This window comes from Ptychodera flava, chromosome 14 (assembly GCF_041260155.1).
Source record: "Ptychodera flava strain L36383 chromosome 14, AS_Pfla_20210202, whole genome shotgun sequence".
Classification (NCBI taxonomy): domain Eukaryota; kingdom Metazoa; phylum Hemichordata; class Enteropneusta; family Ptychoderidae; genus Ptychodera; species Ptychodera flava.
The window spans coordinates 613,810-634,005 of NC_091941.1; the positions used below are offsets into that span (position 1 = coordinate 613,810).

At 37.7% G+C, this 20,196-nt stretch overlaps 2 protein-coding genes across 3 annotated transcripts in view; one reads left to right on the forward strand and one right to left on the reverse strand.

Moving 5' to 3' along the window:
* The first annotated feature begins 5,233 nt into the window (after positions 1–5,233).
* Positions 5,234–20,196, forward strand: part of LOC139148886 (methionine synthase-like) — an 85,691-nt gene continuing 70,728 nt past the window's right edge. The window contains exons 1-2 of the mRNA XM_070720316.1: positions 5,234–5,324; positions 19,299–19,449. Coding sequence (XP_070576417.1) covers positions 5,277–5,324; positions 19,299–19,449 — 199 coding nt within the window. The 5' untranslated portion in view covers positions 5,234–5,276. The remainder of the gene's footprint in view (positions 5,325–19,298; positions 19,450–20,196) is intronic.
* LOC139148887 (syntaxin-5-like) lies at positions 6,654–19,000 on the reverse strand. 2 transcript variants are annotated; one of them, XM_070720318.1, is made up of 9 exons: positions 18,775–19,000; positions 18,014–18,291; positions 14,855–14,925; positions 14,161–14,216; positions 13,646–13,758; positions 12,851–12,982; positions 12,109–12,196; positions 8,510–8,756; positions 6,654–7,903 (listed from the first exon to the last, which is right to left on the reverse strand). In XM_070720318.1, the coding sequence occupies exons 2-9, from the start codon at positions 18,188–18,190 to the stop codon at positions 7,744–7,746; spliced, it is 1,044 nt and encodes a 347-aa protein (XP_070576419.1). In that variant the 5' UTR covers positions 18,191–18,291; positions 18,775–19,000; the 3' UTR covers positions 6,654–7,743. The 2 variants fall into 2 exon arrangements, with proteins under 2 accessions (XP_070576419.1, XP_070576418.1); XM_070720317.1 differs by having other exon boundaries at positions 18,014–18,294; positions 18,775–18,970.

Here is a 20,196-nt window from a genome sequence, read left to right on the forward strand (position 1 = left end):
AACAAATTCATGTGAAGGTTGGCCGGAAAAAAGCGGCGAAATATTTCGGCTGACTCTCAGCGTGTTTGCAAGGTTATATCTGATTGGTCGATTGTCACTATTCACAGCCACTTAGGGAGTCTATTTGTATTGTTTTCATTATATTGGTAAGATTCAGCCACCCAATTGGATAACAGCTTCGAAATCGCTGCGAGTCGGCCCAAATATTTTGACAAAAATATGCATGCCATGGAAAATCTGGATTAGTTAGTAAATTTTGAAACGTGATAAAATTGATAATTGTACACCGAAATCCTGACCGTCCCCTACAATGTAATGATCTACACGTATCCCTTAGGGCATGGATAATTTTGATGTGTCCTCTACTCTTTGATTACAGTAATGATACCCGTGATGGACTGCGGTTTCACAGAAATTACTGTCATACTCTAAATGTAGGCCAAACAAACCTGTAGTATAAATGACAATTTTACTGGGCTCGCTTCTTGTCGAAAAGCTTACTACTTCATCGAAAGCGAATAAAGTGGGAATTAATCTGAAACTGCACAAGTTGAGATGTACACGTGATGGCAACGATCGCCACAGACTGCAGTAAGCAGCAGTAGTACAGTTATGATTATTTTCAAAAAACAATAACTGCACTGACCTTCTGTGGACAGAATACTTAACATCACCATAATAACAGTAGAGAAGACAGAATTAAATCAAGACAGAGTGAGAAAAGAAGAAATAAACTGAAAAACTTATGAAATATTTGGTGAGGTAAAAACAGTAGCCGCTTTTCCTCGCAATTCGGGAAGCGTGGGTTGTTCAATTTACTATCTACTCATCATCGTCCTGGCATGCTGATGTGGATTCAATGAAAAGAAAATTAGTCCTCGTTACAATCATTGGAACAGAACATGAGTGGAAAGTCACTCTAATTTCAATTTCTCGTCAAAAATCCCACGTACGTTATACCGATCATTTCTAAAAGGCGTTGAAGATTGCTATATAGCGAATTAATTGATTCGGTAAAATAAGGTTAGTATGTCAGTTATCAAGCCCGAGTCATTCAAAAACCTCTCTTGGGGAAAGCTGTTGCCACAAAATCAAAGACAAAAAAATCCGAAGTACATGTACTGAATTTAGGCAAAGTCAAATTAAATTTCCCGGGTGAACCTGTCGGGATAACGAGACAAATTTATACCTTACTCTGTATGTTTTTCTCTTTATCCATGGTATTACCTTCAAAGACGACAGGCTAATATCACGATGATCATTTAGGGTGAACTATTGCAGTTGGAGTGAACTTGATTTTTGTAAGGTTTACTTATGAAATTATACGGGAATATTATTTTTTCCTGAAAGAAACGTAATGGATATGAATATTCTTCTCTTCTTGTCACCTCGGTAGAAAGAAAAAACTGTAGGGCAGTACTGAATCATCTGACATGAAAACCTACACAATGATATTTAGAGCTGCCGCGCGGGGGCGTCACCTCCAATATCTTCAATATGGAGAAGACCATTACTGGCAATGGCTCTACTGACCCCGAATGGACAGAACAGTTTCATTATGTTGGTGTTAGGTGAAAATTTATGCGTTTGACTTTTGCAATGACATTTTGGGAGTGTTTCCTTGAAGTTAGTATTTACAATGTGTACCCTTCGGAGTTAAAGTCGTTAATTGAACTTCCACTCAAAGCTATATCGTAAAGATTTTCTCTCGAGTGAAGCCAATTGGCTCTCGCCTCGTCATGATTAATCATCCCTCCGTCTCTAAACAAAGACTCTTGCATGTCCTTTTCGTCTAAATATCAGAGCTGGGGCCAATAATTGCCTTTTAAACATTTTTCACAACTAATGTTTGCACGAAATACATAATTTTATTGGTTCAGAGCTTTGTGTGAAATACATTTCTCACATTTAATACATTTATACACTTTTACATTTTTTTATATTTAAAGGTCTGCACGAAATATGTATTTAGATTAAGGTTTGATCTGGATGTGATTGCACCAAATACATTTATTATTTTACATATAATACATTTTACACTAGTCTTTTTACCCTACCCTAACCGCCCTTCCAATGACTACCGATCGTAAAACGTATTTGATGCAGACATTAAATGTAAAAATGTATTTCGTGCACGGTCCTCTCGAACTCCAAACGATGCCCGGTTGTCCCTCTCCTGGCCAAGTCTCCATCGTTAAATGTATTTCGTGCAGAAAAATGTAAAAATTGTATTAAATGTAAAAAAATGTATTTCGTGCATGACCAGAATGTGAAAATGTGAAATTTAAACATGTAGAATTCTTGTAAAACCTGCAGAATTCTTGACTTGTGAAACATGCCGAATTCTTGACTTCTGGTCATGGATGATATATCAGGGACATCACAGCAAGCTGTACGCGAAAATATTAAGACGTATTCGCAAGTGGTTTGCTGGGGGTAGAATAGAAATTGTATTCAATAGTTTGCTTGGCGGGGAATGTAGAAACGACTAGCATAGTACATGGGCAAGAAATCGATTGTTGGCGATGGTTTACAGATACGGGGGACAAAATTACATGTTTGGGAAATGGGAGAGTTGTAGGGGGAGAGAGGGCTAAGGGACAATGGGATAATTAATGGGCAGGAGCTGTTTTTTTTCAAGTCGTTAGCAGGAGGGTAGTTAGCTGTAGGTAGTTAGCTGTGGTGTTTTCGGACTGGGCCCACAGCTAGAGGGTAGTCGCCAACGGCTTTCGCTTCTTCTCAAAACTCTATAATTGTGCGAAATCCTCAAAAAGTGTCAGGTTACAATCTTGTCGGCAAAGTTGAAAACATCTACCCATGTACATTCCAAAAATATGACCCATTGTGTGGGATTTGCTTGACAAATTTTTGGGCATTTACACCTTTAGGGAGCGTTCAGTTTTTACGGCCTGGGGGGGGGCGGCAAAATCTTGTCGCCGGTGTTCAAAAAAATATAGACCCCCCTGAATTTTTTGTGAAAAAAAGATGACCCCCCCCTTTGTCAGACGAAAAAAATTGATGACCCCCCCCTGAAAAATAACCAAAACCCATATGTCAAATTTACCCGCATGGTTTGGATTTGAACTCCGGTACGCGGCACACTTTATTCGATGCCAGTGCACAAACTTCTCAGCCACATCCATTGAAACGTCTGTTAATTAGGACGACTGTAAGGCAATTTTAAACTTCATTTCCATAGACAACTCATGTCCATGGACATTGTATAAAGTAAACTTTATTGGAGTGGTTCGCCAAAGGCAGCCCTCCGGTTAAGAGGGTCATGGGCCATTACGTAAAGTCAACTTTATTCTAGTGGGCCACCAAAGGTGGCACGCCGGTAAAGAGGGTCGATTATGGCTATTGCATAAAGTAGACTTTACTTGACAGGGCCGCTGAAGGCGCGCGGCCATTACCATTATTCAGTGCGTGATCACAGGGGTCCCTCAAAAATGTTTCTAATACAAGCCGCGGCTTCAATTGGGAATTTTACGGTAAGATTGCCGTGGGGTATTACATAAAGTCAATTATGGTTGATTAAAGAGGGTTATATCATGGCCATTGCATGAAGTAAACCTAATTGAAGTGGGCTGCCAAAGGCGTCTGCCCGTTAAGAGGGTCATGGGTAATACATAATGTATATTTATTGTAGTGGGCCGCCAAAGGCGGCCCGCCGGTAAAGAGGGTCGATCATGGCCATGGCATAAAGTGAACTTTATTGTTGGTATTATGTTTTTTAAAATGTGGTGACCCCCCTTTCCTACCAGTGAAAAAGCGATGACCCCCCCCTTTGCGGATTCCAAAATTATGATGACCCCCCCCCCCCGCCGTAAAAACTGAACGGTACCTTAGGTCTATTCTGTTGCATGTGGAGGTTTTCCTAAAAAGCATTGGATATTTGCTTTGTTATCAACCCATGCTTAGAGTTTTTCATCGGATGAAAATTCGACCTATGTTTAGGGATTTTTTCGTGAAAAAGTGACTCATTCGGTAGGCACATCCCAGTACACCTTTCTATGGGAGTACCCTGAGGCTCCCCCTTCCCTAGCTGTGGGTCCATAGCTGTGGTGTTTTCAGACGGGATTCCTGCCTTTTACGGGCCGGTTTTGACTTTTCCGATTTTTAACCCCGCCACCACAGCTATGGGATATTCCATAGACTAGCGTCCAAATCCGCCGCAAGCACCCTTTGCGCAAGTTTGCTCGACGATATTTCGAAAAATTTTCCATCCAAATTACAAATTGCCAACACTCATCGACAGCTTGGTTATTAGGGACTCACCAGACCAGAAATCCGCTCAAAATTCACTGAAATATCGCCTTTTTTCTAAGTTTGCGCGACATGACTACACGTAGACCGCCATTTTGCTAGCGTAAAACTGTTGGTCGAGGATCCCTGCAGTACGTCACTACAGTGACGTAGGGCCGTGACCTCTCAACTTCTAAACACAAACTGAGAGATTCATCGTGTGATATCGATGACCATCGTTCGTCTTATGGACATTCCCAGTCTCACAAAACTGAAACCAAACTTTTACTTGGGGGAAAAAAGTTCAGTCCTAGGATCTATAATTATTCGTGGCGCGCCGCGCGGATGCTGGCCGTAAGTTAGTTTGTGTTCAGCAAAATGGCGGTCTACGTGTAGTCATGTCGCGCAAACTTAGAAAAAGGCGATATTTCAGTGAATTTTGAGCGGATTTCTGGTCTGGTGAGTCCCTAATAACCAAGCTGTCGATGAGTGTTGGCAATTTGTAATTTGGATGGAAAATTTTTCGAAATATCGTCGAGCAAACTTGCGCAAAGGGTGCTTGCGGCGGATTTGGACGCTAGTCTATGGAATATCCCATAGCTGTGGTGGCGGGGTTAAAAATCGGAAAAGTCAAAACCGGCCCGTAAAAGGCAGGAATCCCGTCTGAAAACACCACAGCTATGGACCCACAGCTACCCCTTCCCGGGATCTTGTCTCTCCGTTGACTACTAGCATACCAGTCCCTCCAGCCAATACCAAGAGTATTTAGAGCCTTTGCTGCCAAGTCGGAAAATGAGACTATCAACAGTTGCGTGGAAAAAACCTTGAAATTTCTTTATGGCCTTTAATATTCTCGTGAAAGAAAGGAACAAAAAATGCTGTAACAATTAGCGTTTTCCATTTATCCAAAGTTGTTCTTTCCGGCACGTAGCATCATGGGATAAAAGCCGACTGGGCATGCGCGTAGACAACATTGTTGCAATCGTGCCTGTTGTCATGCCCCCCCACCAGCCCGCACAATCTCTCAGCTTATGTTCTCAGCACTTCGTCCATGTCTTCGAAAGTTTGTGTTCTCACACGTAAGTAGGATTTCACCGTAAATACTTAGTTAATATGGACGTAATGTTTCGGAAAGTTTATGTAAAGCAGAAATAGAAAGCCAGTAGTTGTTGAAAACGACTGAAGTGAACCAAAACACTCTTGCCACCGGACGGATGGGCATATGCCTGTGCAGCATTTGTGAGATGCGACCCGAGTGACCTTCTATTTTTTCAACCTGCCCGAACAGCGCCCTCATTGTAAATCTTGCAACGAGTATGTTTGATCATGAACAGTTTGGTTGTATGATTAGCGTTAAGATAGAATGCGCCTCTGGGACAGATATTTGCACTGTCAAACTTTTCCAGTTTTTTTCTAGTCTACAACTTGTGGGGGCTCATTGTGAAGCCCTTGGAGTAAGAAAGACTTTTACATCTTAGAATTTCAAATCAAATATCTGCAAATCTTGGGTAATTTGTTTCTCTAGTGGGAAAATTTGTACAGTGACTCCCCCCACCCCCAATTTTTATTCTTGCTTTTGAAAGAGAATGGTTGAAAGATTCTATGAGGAAAGTTTGAGCAAAAGTTTAATTCTTTCACTTTTGAGGCGCATACTACCTCAACCTGCATGCCCACTGATTGTTTTACAAATTTGGATATCTCAGACACAGCTGTCAAGAATTAATTGATATTTGTTTGTATTTTACTAGTTTACGACTTGGCATGGATTTGTTAAAGGGCCAGTAATTAAATGTCAACTTTTGATGGGTTTTTCATTTTGTTTTGTATGTTAATTGCAAAAGAATGTTGTAACACCCACTATTTTACATTTGAACACAGTCCCTCCTGAATTGTTGTCTGGACCAGAATTCACTTGTTAACAATAATAATGCAGTTTACACATGTACAGGCTGAGCTGACAAGCTGAATACTGTGTATATTCAACATGCTCTGGGGTGTAAACAAGAAATTAGAGTTGATATTAAAAACACAAATAATGCAAAACCACTGTTGATTCAGTAAAGTAGTTCACATGTTGAAATTCAAAGACTTTATGCCCAAACTATCCTCAGAGACACTTTAAATCATGAATAAATTCATGGATCACTGCAAAATTCAGTAGTTGAGAAAAAATTACCAAATATTGATTGACACTTGAAATTCAAAATTGCAGCCATCCACATTTCTATGGGAAAATATTTTTGATTTCCAAAAATAAGTTGGTGAAAACTATTTACTCAATGAGCTACAAATTATTAATAATTATTAATAATTGGTAGACCAAATAAGTATTGTAAATGTTGGAGAGTTCAAATATCTGTTCCCAAGGCCCATACTACCTTATAAACCATTAATGACAAAATTCATAATAGATTCACAATGATCGATAGATCTTTATTATACTGAACCCTAGGGCAGCTTCAACAGTGAAAGTTCACTGTGTTGCGTAACTGCCGGCTTGTATACAGTAGTGTATATACATCTAAATAAATTTGATATCTTCCCGAGTACATTTTCAAACACCCAACCCATCGCTACTGACAGCCCATGTACATAATTACACCGTTAGGAATATTCAGCTTCATCAATTCAAACTTCTCCTTCTTTTAAAGCTGGTGACAAAATTTTAATCAAATAATATTTCTAAATCTGTTTTAAATTTGTTTAACAACTTTGTCACCAATATTCTGCATTTCTTTCATTTTTCATCAGTTATTTATTCTTTCTGCATTTTTATGCAAAAAAAACCCACCTTGCAAATGACGAGTGTTTTGGCAGTTAATATTCATTGCTCTACTTCAAGCGCACTTTCTTTAATTTCTTTTTAGTTTGGGATGGGCCAAATAGTGTACCTGGAGTTTCAAGAAGTGAGCGATTTGTCTCAGGGTTCAATAAGCTTAGGAGATGGACAGAGTATATGCTGAGATAAAAGAAACATTAAAAGCATTGATTTAATTGAAAACTGCTTAGGTCCATTACAAGGATAACTTTTCAATATATTAGGCTGTGAAAAGATGATACACCAGAAAAGTCTTGTACAGAAGTCCTTTCTTCAGACTGAAGAGTTTCAGCAACAGAAACACACCCTAAATTACATTTGCTTTGGTACAAGATGCTACCAGAAGCAAATCTGTATATACATGCGAACTGTTCCTGCACTTTGAGACTCATAACCATTTGTATTTCTGTTTTAAAATAATCTGTTTTCCTTTTTGGCAGACAAGTAAATCTACCACACTTTGGTGACTATGGAAACAAATCTCCTTGTAGCTTGCTTCAATGGTGAAATAATGAGAGTCCTGAAGAGTTACATAGGTTTCTTGTAAGATTGTTCTGGGCACAGTCATCAGGTATACTGTGCCTTTCACAAAACAGCATAGAATACCTATCTCAGTAGCTTGGAATAGTGAGACAGATACTGCATGCATGATGTTGATCTCAGTCCATTGTGAGTCAGTTTTATGCCATGAACACCACAAATACAATGAAGAATACGATGAGGACAACAAAGATTTTGATCATTAGCCAGCGGTTTGATGTCACTGACTGGAAGTATTTCAGCAATTCTCCATGAGCTGCTTCAACATTCATGTGTGTGTCCTCAACGTTTTGGTCAATTCTGAAAAATGAGGAGAAAATTAACAGAACATTATAAACATGGAAATTTTTGAGTACTCTGGGAATAGGTTTGTCTTCCACACTATCATATTGTGTGTGCAGTGTCTTTCACATTTCTTTCAAAATGGATGTGAATTTATTGGGTGATAGTTTCTTCATGCATTGATATCAGAACATTTCAGAAGATTGATGGAAAAGACAAATGCAAATAAGCACAGCTGACTATATCACTCTTTCCTTCCACTTAAAGATGTGGATAGCAGTGGATGTTCAGGACTTTATACATATTATACCTTTTGGTAAAGTAAATCAGGTCAGATCAGCAACTAGATTACTTTCCACATATCATACCATACTTTAACTCTTCCACCAAAACTTCCTCCACAAAGGTACTTTTCCATATAAGATGGTAAAATTCATTACCAGAATTTTATGACGAGGGAAGTAATACAGTCAAACCCGACACACAAATATCAATTTTCTGCAGAGTGTACTACTGAGTAATGCTTAGGTCTTTCAATGTAACAATAATGACTTGTGGTCCATGTGAAATATTCATGTACCTCAGATTATGTCAGTTCGTTTTGTTAAGAATATCATGTTTTACCTTTGCACTTGTTCTTCCTGTTCTTTAACCATATGAGCAAGCTGTTGGAATATACTTCCAAGTTCCACAATTGTAGCTTCTATACTTTCCATAGTACTTGCTCTACTCTGAATGTATGAATCTTGTTCATCTATCAACTGTAGCTGTTGCTGGTATCGGTCTTTCTGCACATCATCCATATTTATAGCAACATCACCACCGAGGCCACCGTAACTTGTCTTTTCGTCTTGAAGTAAAACTGAACCAGCTGAAGAAAATAAAAAATACCGCAATTATACGGTGTCGCTCAAATTTGATCAGAATTGTTACATACCAGTATGGGTACCAAAGATCAACAATAAATGTTGTTTCTATCTGTTCAGTGCAGGAAAATTCTACGTTGATGTTATGACAATGATTTCTGCACAGTACAACCAGAAAAACAACAAGGAATATTTAAACCAGAAAAACAAGAATGACAAAAGTAATTAAGGTCTGAAACTTTAGGTACTGGAGGTCAACTTTAGCAACATGCATAGCAGAAAGGCAGCTAGCCCCCTTACTGCCTTAGTTTGACCATAGACGGTCTTCCTCCCCTCTACTGACGGTCTTCCTCCCTTCTACTGTCTATGGTTTGAGCAGGTCTGTTAATATGTAACAGTTCAATGACAATGACAGGAAATGACTTAAGTCAGTGGAGTAAGCCTGTTTCAAGCCTGTTTCAGAATTTTGCTTTTTCTTACGGTTACCTCATTTGCACATTTTTGACACTGATGTGTTAATTTGAACAAATTCACATCTCAACCCCTACATCTACCTGTACACCAAATACTGAGACGGTAGCTTTGGCGGTATGGGAGCCTTTGTGTGTGACGGACATACATCCGCACACACCCACAAATATACAGACATTTAGACTCATCATATAAGCTCTTTTTGGTATTTATATATAAAACCAAATATCTAAAAAGCATTTGTCTCACTATCATACTATAATGAATAAGTCATGCTTTGATTACAAATTTCACAATGTAACAAGTCATTGACAATGACATAGTCCCCACTTGTAATAGGAGTATTAGTCTTGATGGGGCAGGGAAATGTGGTCATTAAGAAGTATCACTGGAGTGTATATGTTCAAATCTATGGACACATAGGTCTATGTCATTGTTCCCAATTTGAAACAAGAGGCATGTCTAAGTTATTATTCTAAATCGGGAAAAAAGATCAGACCTCTAGCTGTATTGGCCAGCCAAGAAATACATATGCACCATAATAAATGAGGTACAAGATGTGACACCTTAAGGTCTATTATCCTATCAAAATTGAAGTGTAAAGAACTTGTGGTTACTGAGTTATGCATATATATGCATAATCAGGGTCAAAGGTCATCAAGGTCACGTGACATTTTGAAAAAAAATTGTATCGCTAATTAATCCATATATGCCGAAATTCAGACCTCTAGCTCTATTGGCTTGCCCACAATTATATATGTACATAATTAATGAGGTAAAGCATGTGTTGTCATAAGGTCTCCCATCCTACTAAATATAAAGGACATAGCACTTGTGGTTACTTATTTATTGACATAATCGTGAATTTTAGGTAAAAGGTTATCGAGGTCACATAACATTTTGTCAAAAAATTTATATCCTGTAGTCTAACCCTATATACAAAAAATCATACATCTAGCTCTTTTGGCTGGCTCAAAATTAGATATGCACATAATTAATGAGGTACAATATGTGGCGTGATAAGGTGTCCCATCATACCAAATATGAAGGGTGTAGCACTTGTGGTTCCTGAGCAATGGACAAATATGTATATTTGAGGTCAAAGGTCACCAAGGTCACATGACATTTTGTCAAGAAATTGTATTGATAAGTTATCCCTATATACCAAAAATCAGACCTCTAGCTCTATTGGCTCGCTCAAAATTAGATATGCACATAATTAATGAGGTACAATATGTGGCGTCATAAGGTGTCCCATCATACCATATATGAAGGGTGTAGCACTTGTGATTACATAGTTATGCACAAATATGTATATTTGAGGTCAAAGGTCATTGAGGTCACATGACATTTTGTCAAAAAAATTGTATTGCTAAGTTATCCCTATATACCAAAAATCAGACCTCTAGCTCTATTGGCTCGCTCAAAATTAGATATGTGCATAATTAATGAGGTACAATATGTGGCATCATAAGGTGTCCCATCATACCAAATATGAAGGGTGTAGCACTTGTGGTTACTGAGTTATGGACAAATATGTATATTTGAGGTCAAAGGTCACCGAAGTCACGTGACATTTTGTCAAAACAATTGTATTGCTAAGTTATCCCTATATACCAAAAATCAGACCTCTAGCTCTATTGGCTCGCTCAAAATTAGATATGTGCATAATTAATGAGGTTCAATATGTGGCGTCATAAGGTGTCCCATCATACCATATATGAAGGGTGTAGCACTTGTGGTTACTGAGTTATGCACAAATATGTATATTTGAGGTCAAAGGTCACCAAGGTCACTTGACATTTTGTTAAAGTGTCTGAGATATCTGCGTGAACGGATGGACTCATGGACGGACATGACCCAATCTATAAGCCCCCTGGACTTTATCTGTGGGGACTAAAAACTGTGTCACTGCATCCTTTTTGCAATATGAATATGATGAGAAACTAAATTTTTATTTTTCTTGGCCTTATACATGGGAGTCTATGGACTGCCTTATACATGGGAGTCTATGGACTGCCTTATACATGGGAGTCTATGGACTTCCTTATACATGGGAGTCTATGGACTGCCTTATACATGGGAGTCTATGGACTGCCTTATACATGGGAGTCTATGGACTTCCTTATACATGGGAGTCTATGGACTGCCTTATACATGGGAGTCTATGGAGGTGAAAACTAAAAAGTCCTCTAACACGGCCAAATTTGATCGCATTGTGAAACAAATCGACGTGCATCTGTATGAGGTAGGGTACTATCCTTGTACCAAGTTTGAACGAAATCACTCCAGGCGTCTTTGAGATATCTGCGTGAACGGACGGACGCACGGACGGACGGACGGACTGACGTACGGACAGACGGACGGACATGACCACACCTATAAGTCCCCCCGGACGGTGTCCGTGGGGACTAATAACACAGACATTTATTTCAACTTTTGCTATTTACACAGCTATAAAACTTGTCAGATTTGTTGTGACAAACATTTTAAAGGAAAAATATGCTCATAAAAACTAAGAAAGAGTTGCTGCAAATGCTATATGCTTGATTTTTATGGGGCCTTGATATTCTCTTATTTAAAACTTTTTTGTCAGATGGAATGAAAATACATACAACATATTTTCATCAAGCATTAACTCCAATATGACAGTGTATAGAGTGTGTTTGAATGTATTTTCAATTTGTGAACATAATTTGGAAATACTGAGTCGTCGGGAGTTGCCGTAAATTCTCTGAAAGAGAAAAAGCGGTTCCTCCAAGACAGCCTGAAGTTCAAGAATAGTGTATCATGATGGCTCATTTATTTCTTTTAGTTTTCTTAAAATTTAGTAAAAATTGTCAAGCTGAAAGTGACAAAACAATGGAAATCCAGGTTGATACTTACTATTGCCATTAGTTGCTGATGGCGGTAAACTGGCTGCAACAGGTCCTTGGGAGAATTGCTCCCTCCTTGTCTTCTGTTCCTTTAGATTCTGAGTAAAAAATTACACCAGACACAGAGACTAGTGTTATAGCACAGAAATCTACAAACAGTTACCAGACTAGACTGAAATCATAGTGACCATTCATTCTCACATTCATCTCCTATACTGTGGAAACATTTTCCAAATGACATCTGTACAGCAACCGATGTGGAGATCTTTAAATGAAGATTAAAAACATCTATTCCAGCGAGCATTTCTGTGAGCATCACTGGGCATCGTAGCATTGGACATGAGGTGCTATATAAACTACAGTATTACACCATAGACCCTAACTTGTTCCAAATCTGAGGGTTTATTACATGTCATAACTGACTAAATTGAAGGAATAAACTTCTGCAAATGCTGTGGCATTGATAAAGGTTACTTGGATGGCAGCGGAGAGATGGTCACTCACAAACGTCTATGTACACCAATGTTAGACACATCATGCAAGCTTACATGGTGAAAGAAATATAACAGCTCATGATTATAACAAACAGGTTTGAACGACTGATGCAGTTCCTGATGCAGTTCCTAATCTTTATTGAAACATTGACAAATATTGAATGAGTAGTGAATAGATCCAGTTGTAGAATATGTATCAGACATTTCAAAATGCATGAGATATGAAGTCAGTGAATAGCTTTGCGTGATGTCACTTACCTGGGTTCGAAGTTCAAGTACTTGCTTGAAATCACTGGACATTGTTGCAAGTTTGGACTGAAGGGAAACAACCACTTGACTGGAATGTGATTGGAGGTGTCTGCCACTCTTGTGTGCTCTCATCTTCACCAGCTGTAAGAATGCAAAGATAACACATTAGTATAAACTTCTCTGCCATTTTCAGTCTCCTTTCACATATTTTTCCTGCCAATGACATTTTATTTCTCAAAATATTACACGTTAAAGTTGAAAACAACCATCAAGTTGTAAGTGGATAAACATTCAGACTATGGATGGGAATTTATTGAGTGGGTCACTTCTCAAATCAAATGGAAGTTTTGTAAGCACTTCAAGTTCATAGACCATTGGAGTACTTTCTTCAAAATACAATGTGGCAAGTGTGAACTGTAACCCCTAGAAAGAACTGGATTGACCTTTAGAGGAATAAAGTAGTTACTGTTACAACAGAACTATCCTTTTTTCTCACACGGGTAATTGTAGATAAATTTGAATTACACACATGTACTGAATGTCCTTATGTTAATCCAATAAAAATAGTTGCTTGTTATAATGGAGATTGTCAAACTTCACTCACTCAAATTAGGATATCTAGACCTTTTGATTGACTCTGACCTGTAAGATGTATGTTTGTATAACTTGGTATGGGTTATATAGTTTGCAAAACATGCTTTGTGTAACAGAGAACTGATGGAAGTTTTGGTGTTGCTGATACATGTCCCCTCACCAAAACATCAATTTATTGATTAAATATCGATACAAAATATTGAATCATACCTGTTGTAGTTGTGCTATTTGTTTGTTCAGGTTATTTATGTCTTGTTTGATGATATATGTCAGCTCCTGTATTTCAACTGGTTTGTCATCAAAAAGAGATTTCCGTTTTGCCACTGTGGAGGGAACACCATACCTCTTTTAGTACTACTGTTTTGGTGTCAGTTCTCTATCTTTTGTACAAAGGTCGACATATTTTTTATAGCATCACAATGTATAACAGTGTTTCAGCCAGGATGGTATTAACAGGGGGAATTTTCCCAATTTACTAGAAAATTTAGGGGGGTTTCACAAGTTCATGTGTTCTACTTGTATCTCTAAATTGTGACTGGCACCATTTCATTGGAGGCTGGTCTCCCTTGACAAATTACTAGGGGGTGCCAACATGTCAACATGGGGGGAATCACCCCATCCCCGTCCAGATCAAAAACTGTGTATAATGTAATCATAGAAAGTTGAATGCTAAGAGACTGCATCTACCAACTAGCAGAAGTACCACAATTGAGTGTAATACTTACATATTGTGAGCTTCTCAAGTTTAGCAAATGTATTGCTGATATCATATCCAATTTTCCTATATTGAAAAGAAACGGCTAAGCATTAGAAGGATGCACAAACTACCCCAATCTTTCTGATACAGATTTTGTCACAACTTGCAAAGCAAATAAAAAAACTAATTGGTAGTGGAGTACAAAAAATATTTGGTTTCTACTTTACCGTCAGATGGATCGATGAAAGGCATAAATTCAAAGGCATAAAAGCTTCAATCATGTACATCTGAGAGACTAATGATGTATGGTTGTTGTTTGTCAGCTATAGTTAACAAGAAATGATTGCTTCCATGTAAACATGAAATGTTTAAAATTTTAAGGTAGAATGTGTCTCGGGGACAGATATTTGGACGCAGGGATGGCGGTCAATTTGAATTTCAAGTATCGGTAACTCTTTGGTAATTTATTTCTTCAGTAACAAAATTTGCACGGTGACCCCTGATTTTTATTCTTGATTTTAAAAGAGAATAAGATTCTTTGAGGAAATTTTGAGCAAAAGTTTAAGACTTTCACTTTCGAGGCGCATACTATTTTAAACAGTTTTTGTTTCTCCATACTCAGAGATAACAGGATACAAGTACATGTATGTATACTGACACTGTACCACTGATGAAATATTCCAAGGAGGTTCAAGCCCATGGACAAATGTTTATTACTTTACCTTGCAATGGTCGTAAACTCACTGTGTTGCAATTTTCGGTGATTCTGACTTTGTGGAGGAATTCCATTACCCTAAAAGACAAGAATAAGGACATGAGTGACCAAAACAGGACAGAATGTATGCCCAGGTGTTTTCTCTGTATTTTGTCAGTTTTATTACAGTTTTCTTTACGAAGCAAATACTGCAGTGAGAGGGGAGTAACCACTAAAACAATCATATGATCAATACATCATGATACAAAAGCAGTAGATGACTTGTTACAAATTCAACTTTGTCCACATTCATTTTTATTTATGTTTATGTCATCTTCTGTTTTCACAGCAGAAACTTTCAGAGATTGAGTATTGCCATCTTTAGTTGATATCACATATGAGTACATCATGAAGATTTTTTGATCATTGCATTTGTCTTTGCAGATGTATAGTGATATATGATTTCAGATTAACAGAATTAAGTTCACAAAACAACTTCTAAATTTGAATCATAAAAAGTAATCAACTACGAGAAGGTTTCATTTTCAAATGAATAATAATAATAATAATAATAATAATAATAATAATAATAATATCTTAATGCTACAATATCGTCCTTTCTGAAAGTCTTGTAAAAAGACACCTTCGTTCAAATTACTGGAATATTATTTTTTGTACCATGTTCACTTTAAAAAATTATGATTAAAAGATGACAGCAGTGTTTCTTGCATGGCGAAATAACAGGAACATTGAAGTAAGTACTGTAGTTACTGAGATGTATGGATGAATGAGTAAATAGATGAATGGTTAAATAACTTATTGTAATATGCCTTGTCTATATCCAGCCATCTGATTGGTTAAAGCTATCATTTATATTTCTGACTAGAAAAATTGGGTCATAAATAATGATGACCTTTGGTAAAACTGAAAATATAAACATCTGATTGGCTGTTGCATGATGAATATTGTTGTCTTCACAGCATCTGTAAACTATGTCATAATTTAGAAATTGATGGTGTTCAACTGGTTGATACGTGATAGATCTTTCATATAAAAGCTTGTGGAAACGCAACTGCTAGCACTACCACCAGTGAGAAATGAGGGTGTTGTATGGTTGTACACAGCTCTTGCTGATATGTTCAAGTACATGCCAGACCCTCAACTTGCATAGTGTATACTCCCAGCAAGATCTTGTTTTAAATAACACCTACAGTATTGAACATTTAACACATTACATCTTACTAAACTGAAGGTATAAACAGTGAAAATTGTCATACATGATAGGAAATGATCAACTGATTCAGTGAAAACAATGCCAAAAAGATAATACACTGTAATCTGACTCATCTGTACAGACAAACAAATACTACACAGGTAGTAATGGTCTTTAGAAAATGGCATCCAAATAAGGCGGATTTTAACCATGTTTTAAAGGGGCAGGTGGGGTTAAAAAAAGGAGCAAGATGGCGGTGATGCTCATTATTGAAGATTCCATCCAACGAGCAACACGGGCACAGAGCTCAAGAAAATCTAGCTTTTGAGTATGTTTAGATTAAAACGTTACAAAAACCACTGTTGTCATCATCATAAACATATCAACACTTGATTACAGTGCTTAGTTTTGAAATCTGATTGCTTTACACTTAGTTTTGTCAATTTTGTTGCAAAAGTTAGATGAGAAACAATTGCTTGTGTAATGGAAATTGCTGTGTCAATCAAATGGTTGTTTAAACCAAAGCATGCATTTCCAGGTGTGTATTTAACCCTAATCAAGGATGGTTCTGTAAACAGATCCAATAATCCTGGACTCCTGTCTGCCGTTGTTCAGCAGTTGACTATAGTAGTAGCTGTGACGTCCATGCTATGACCAAACAATGCAGTTTTGCTTTAAAGGGAGGCAGTCGTCAGATCTGTGCTCAAAGGTCACTACGACCGATGTAAACATTGTATTCGAGGTACGTTGGTGACTGATAAAAGTTAAAACATGTTTGTCGTACTATACATTGTAAAATTTAAAGGTTGAAACTATGTTGACATGATGCATGTATATAGATTGCATGAAATACATTTTTTGTAAACAAGAAAGTTGCACATTTGCAGTTCTGACGACCGCTTCCCTTTACGCAGTTTAAAATTGCTATATTATTTTACTTTGATCCAGTCCCATGATCACATTTGAGACCATTTGTGAGAATCATAACCTTACAATGGTGCAAATCAACATTTTCAGACTTCTACAATGCGGCAGTAAAGTCATTGTGTTTTTGCTTTTTTGTATTTTTTCTGTAAGCACTGGATGATCATTATAGATATCTTACTTTGAAATGTTACTTTTAGATTACAGGATACAGATTTTCACTCTGAAGAACTATACTGAGTGCAATTTCGACCATATAAAAAAGCTTTCTAAGGCCACACTTGATTCCCAATAGTTGTCACCAAATGTTTGGTATGCAGTGTCTGATTTCTTTCACGTAGATCAAAAGGTGCTAAATTTGTGTAGACTGTGATAAAGCAAATGTAAACGTGAAACTGACTTGTGTTTTATTAGGTGGAATAGGTACTAATCCAAAAACTTGTTATTCTGGACCACTGCTTTAATGCATTACTATAAATGTCACAACACTAGTACAACTCAACTGCTCAGAAAGGAATGACTTAACCCTTTCTCTGGTCATGTAAGAAAAACAATTTGATGTGATATATGATACTCAAAAAATCACTGCGACACACACACACACACATATACACGGAGAATTATTATACATGTGTTTGCTGGTCTTTGGTCAAGCCTGTTACAATATGCTATTGCTACTGGTCTTAACCAAGTTTGACCTGATAGAAACAGATGAACATAACTGTTTCATGGATGCCAAAGAGAAATACTATTTTGTGGCTTTAACCCTTTCCTGCCAGACAGTAATAACTGCATCACTTCCCCATTAGCCAAGTCAGTAAAAAGCGGTATTAAGCCAAAACATAACGTATTTTCACCCACTTGGCTTGGTATGTTAGAGCATCTTTTGTCCAAAAATATCAACTTTACAGTATTATGTTTTCAACAGCCTTCAAATGTACGGTATTATGTTAAAATACATCATGTGGAATACGTTGTGTTTCATTAATTTAACCATCTTGACCTGGTGGTGAAATATGGACTTGGCAGGAAAAGGGCTTTAATAGTTACCTGTCTTGATTGAAAAGACTTGACAGCTGACAGAAATTCGTTTGTGCGGTCTCGACACGTCATGTCTGAATCGTATCTTTCTACATAGGTTGTAGTCACATGAGGTTTACCAAAGGTGTTCCAGTTTTCTTCTTCTCTGGCTTCGTCTGAATATGTTCTCCTTCTTCTAGTGGTCATTGGGCCACATAATTATACACCCACAACGATGACAAAAGGAGTTTCAATGAACTATGGCACTGAGAAGGAGGTTGCAAGGAACAAAATGATATTCCCTGAATCTGCTATGAGAATAAATAAAATAAAAGAAATAAAGCCTAAGGATAGTTTTTAAATGATCATGTCATCAGAAAAGTGGCTGACATTTCTTAGCACGTCATCAGAAGTACAAAACATTGGGATTCACCTAGTTTCAAACTTGGAATACACAGAGTACCGGATACATACGTTTCATTGACTCATTTGCGTGTACCGCAGATTAAATACTCAACCACAGAAATTAACTCACTTCCCTCAGAAGTTCCAGATAGTACCACGGGTTTGACATTTCAATATGACAGTGTGCAAAATAAGTGTTTATAACACATATTCAAAATGTAAGCTGTAAACCGTGGCCTTTTGGTAATCATAAAATATATGGTTTAGCAACTTTGATCAAATAGTATGGGTGGATTATTATACTGCTTTAATAAATTTAAAACTGCCATGTCGACAGGCGAAAACATAAAGTCGAAAATTTCACTTTGCTGGCAACAGTTACTTACCGAAAGCAGCAACGACACAGCTATAGTACAGATTGCCCAATGAAATATTCACCCGAGAACGTCTAGAGTAACTTCTTCGATACGAGACGACAACAGGTTAAAAACACCTAAGAATAAGAAAATAATTTGTACCAAATGGATAAGACAACACTGTCAACTCACCACCGGTCTGACGTCACCAACTTTTTTTGTGAACGCATGCGTCATAGGCTCCGCAGAGAACAGTGGGTAAGGCTGGGTAGGCTCACTGAAAATGGCCACTTCCGCTAAATATGGAGGGTGTTTATCGATACTCGGGGGATGTTTATCGATTATATGAAAGAGATTTTTGTTTTTCTTGTCAGTTAATATCTGTGTTAATGATAAACCGCTTAACAGGAAGATTATATGATCTCTGTTTATAGTAATGTACAAGTTTTGAAGGCTACCATATTAAAATATTTTAAGTCCGATAAGGTATCACTTTTACGTAGTCTCGCTTTTATCTCGCTGGGAGTAACGAGATATCGGTCTTCTTGTTTCAGTGCTGCGAACGGACGGCTGGCCGGGAAACGAGCTCCCGAGTTTATCTCCTCCTCTGCAAAAGGCAAAACAGCTATCAACCGGATAAGTCTCACAAATATTCAAGGATGCCCCCTACAAGTACTATCCAGATGGCGCAAGTCAACACATCAGGTTTGTCATATTTTGTGGACAAAAAGTGAGTTACCGTATACACCGGTTAGGAGGAGCATGTAGCTGTACCGTTCCTGTTGTAATGCATGTGCAGTGCGGCAAATGTTTTGCAGCTTCGGAGCTGCTGTCTCACTGTGCTGTGTATTTACAACTTAAGTGTTTCTGTTTGGTCTCAGGACTTCATCTTGCCAACGACGACAAATATATTTAGATTGAAGATTGTTAAATCCACATTTTGTTTCCTGACGCTACGTGTTACACAAGATGCTAATGACTTTGTCAAGTAACAACAAACCGGTAATGACCCGACACAAGGTAGCAGACGAAACAATGCAAGCACTTCCGGAAACCTGATGTCATAATATAATGACGACTCCCACTCGTACGGCGTCTGTTTGACGCCGTGTCGCGAATGTTGTACACGCCACCAATACAGTCTGATTTGAGACTGGTTTTACATGTAATTGTGTTTATAACTTTACTTTGTTGTAGTTTTCCTCATGGTTAATTATTACTTTTACTTTTTCATGCACGTGTTGTGATTCAGGAGTGCCATAATTTTTTTTATTAACTTCCTTTTAATGCCATGTTGTCGCCTTTGTATTTTCTGTAGATTATTTCAAATTTCATGATATAGCTGTCCTAATATGGCTGGACAATTCTCATGTGGTACAAGTTTTAAAATTCCCAATACAGTCCGAGCCTTTGGGACTTAATTGTCAGTTTTCGAAGCATTTACTATGAACT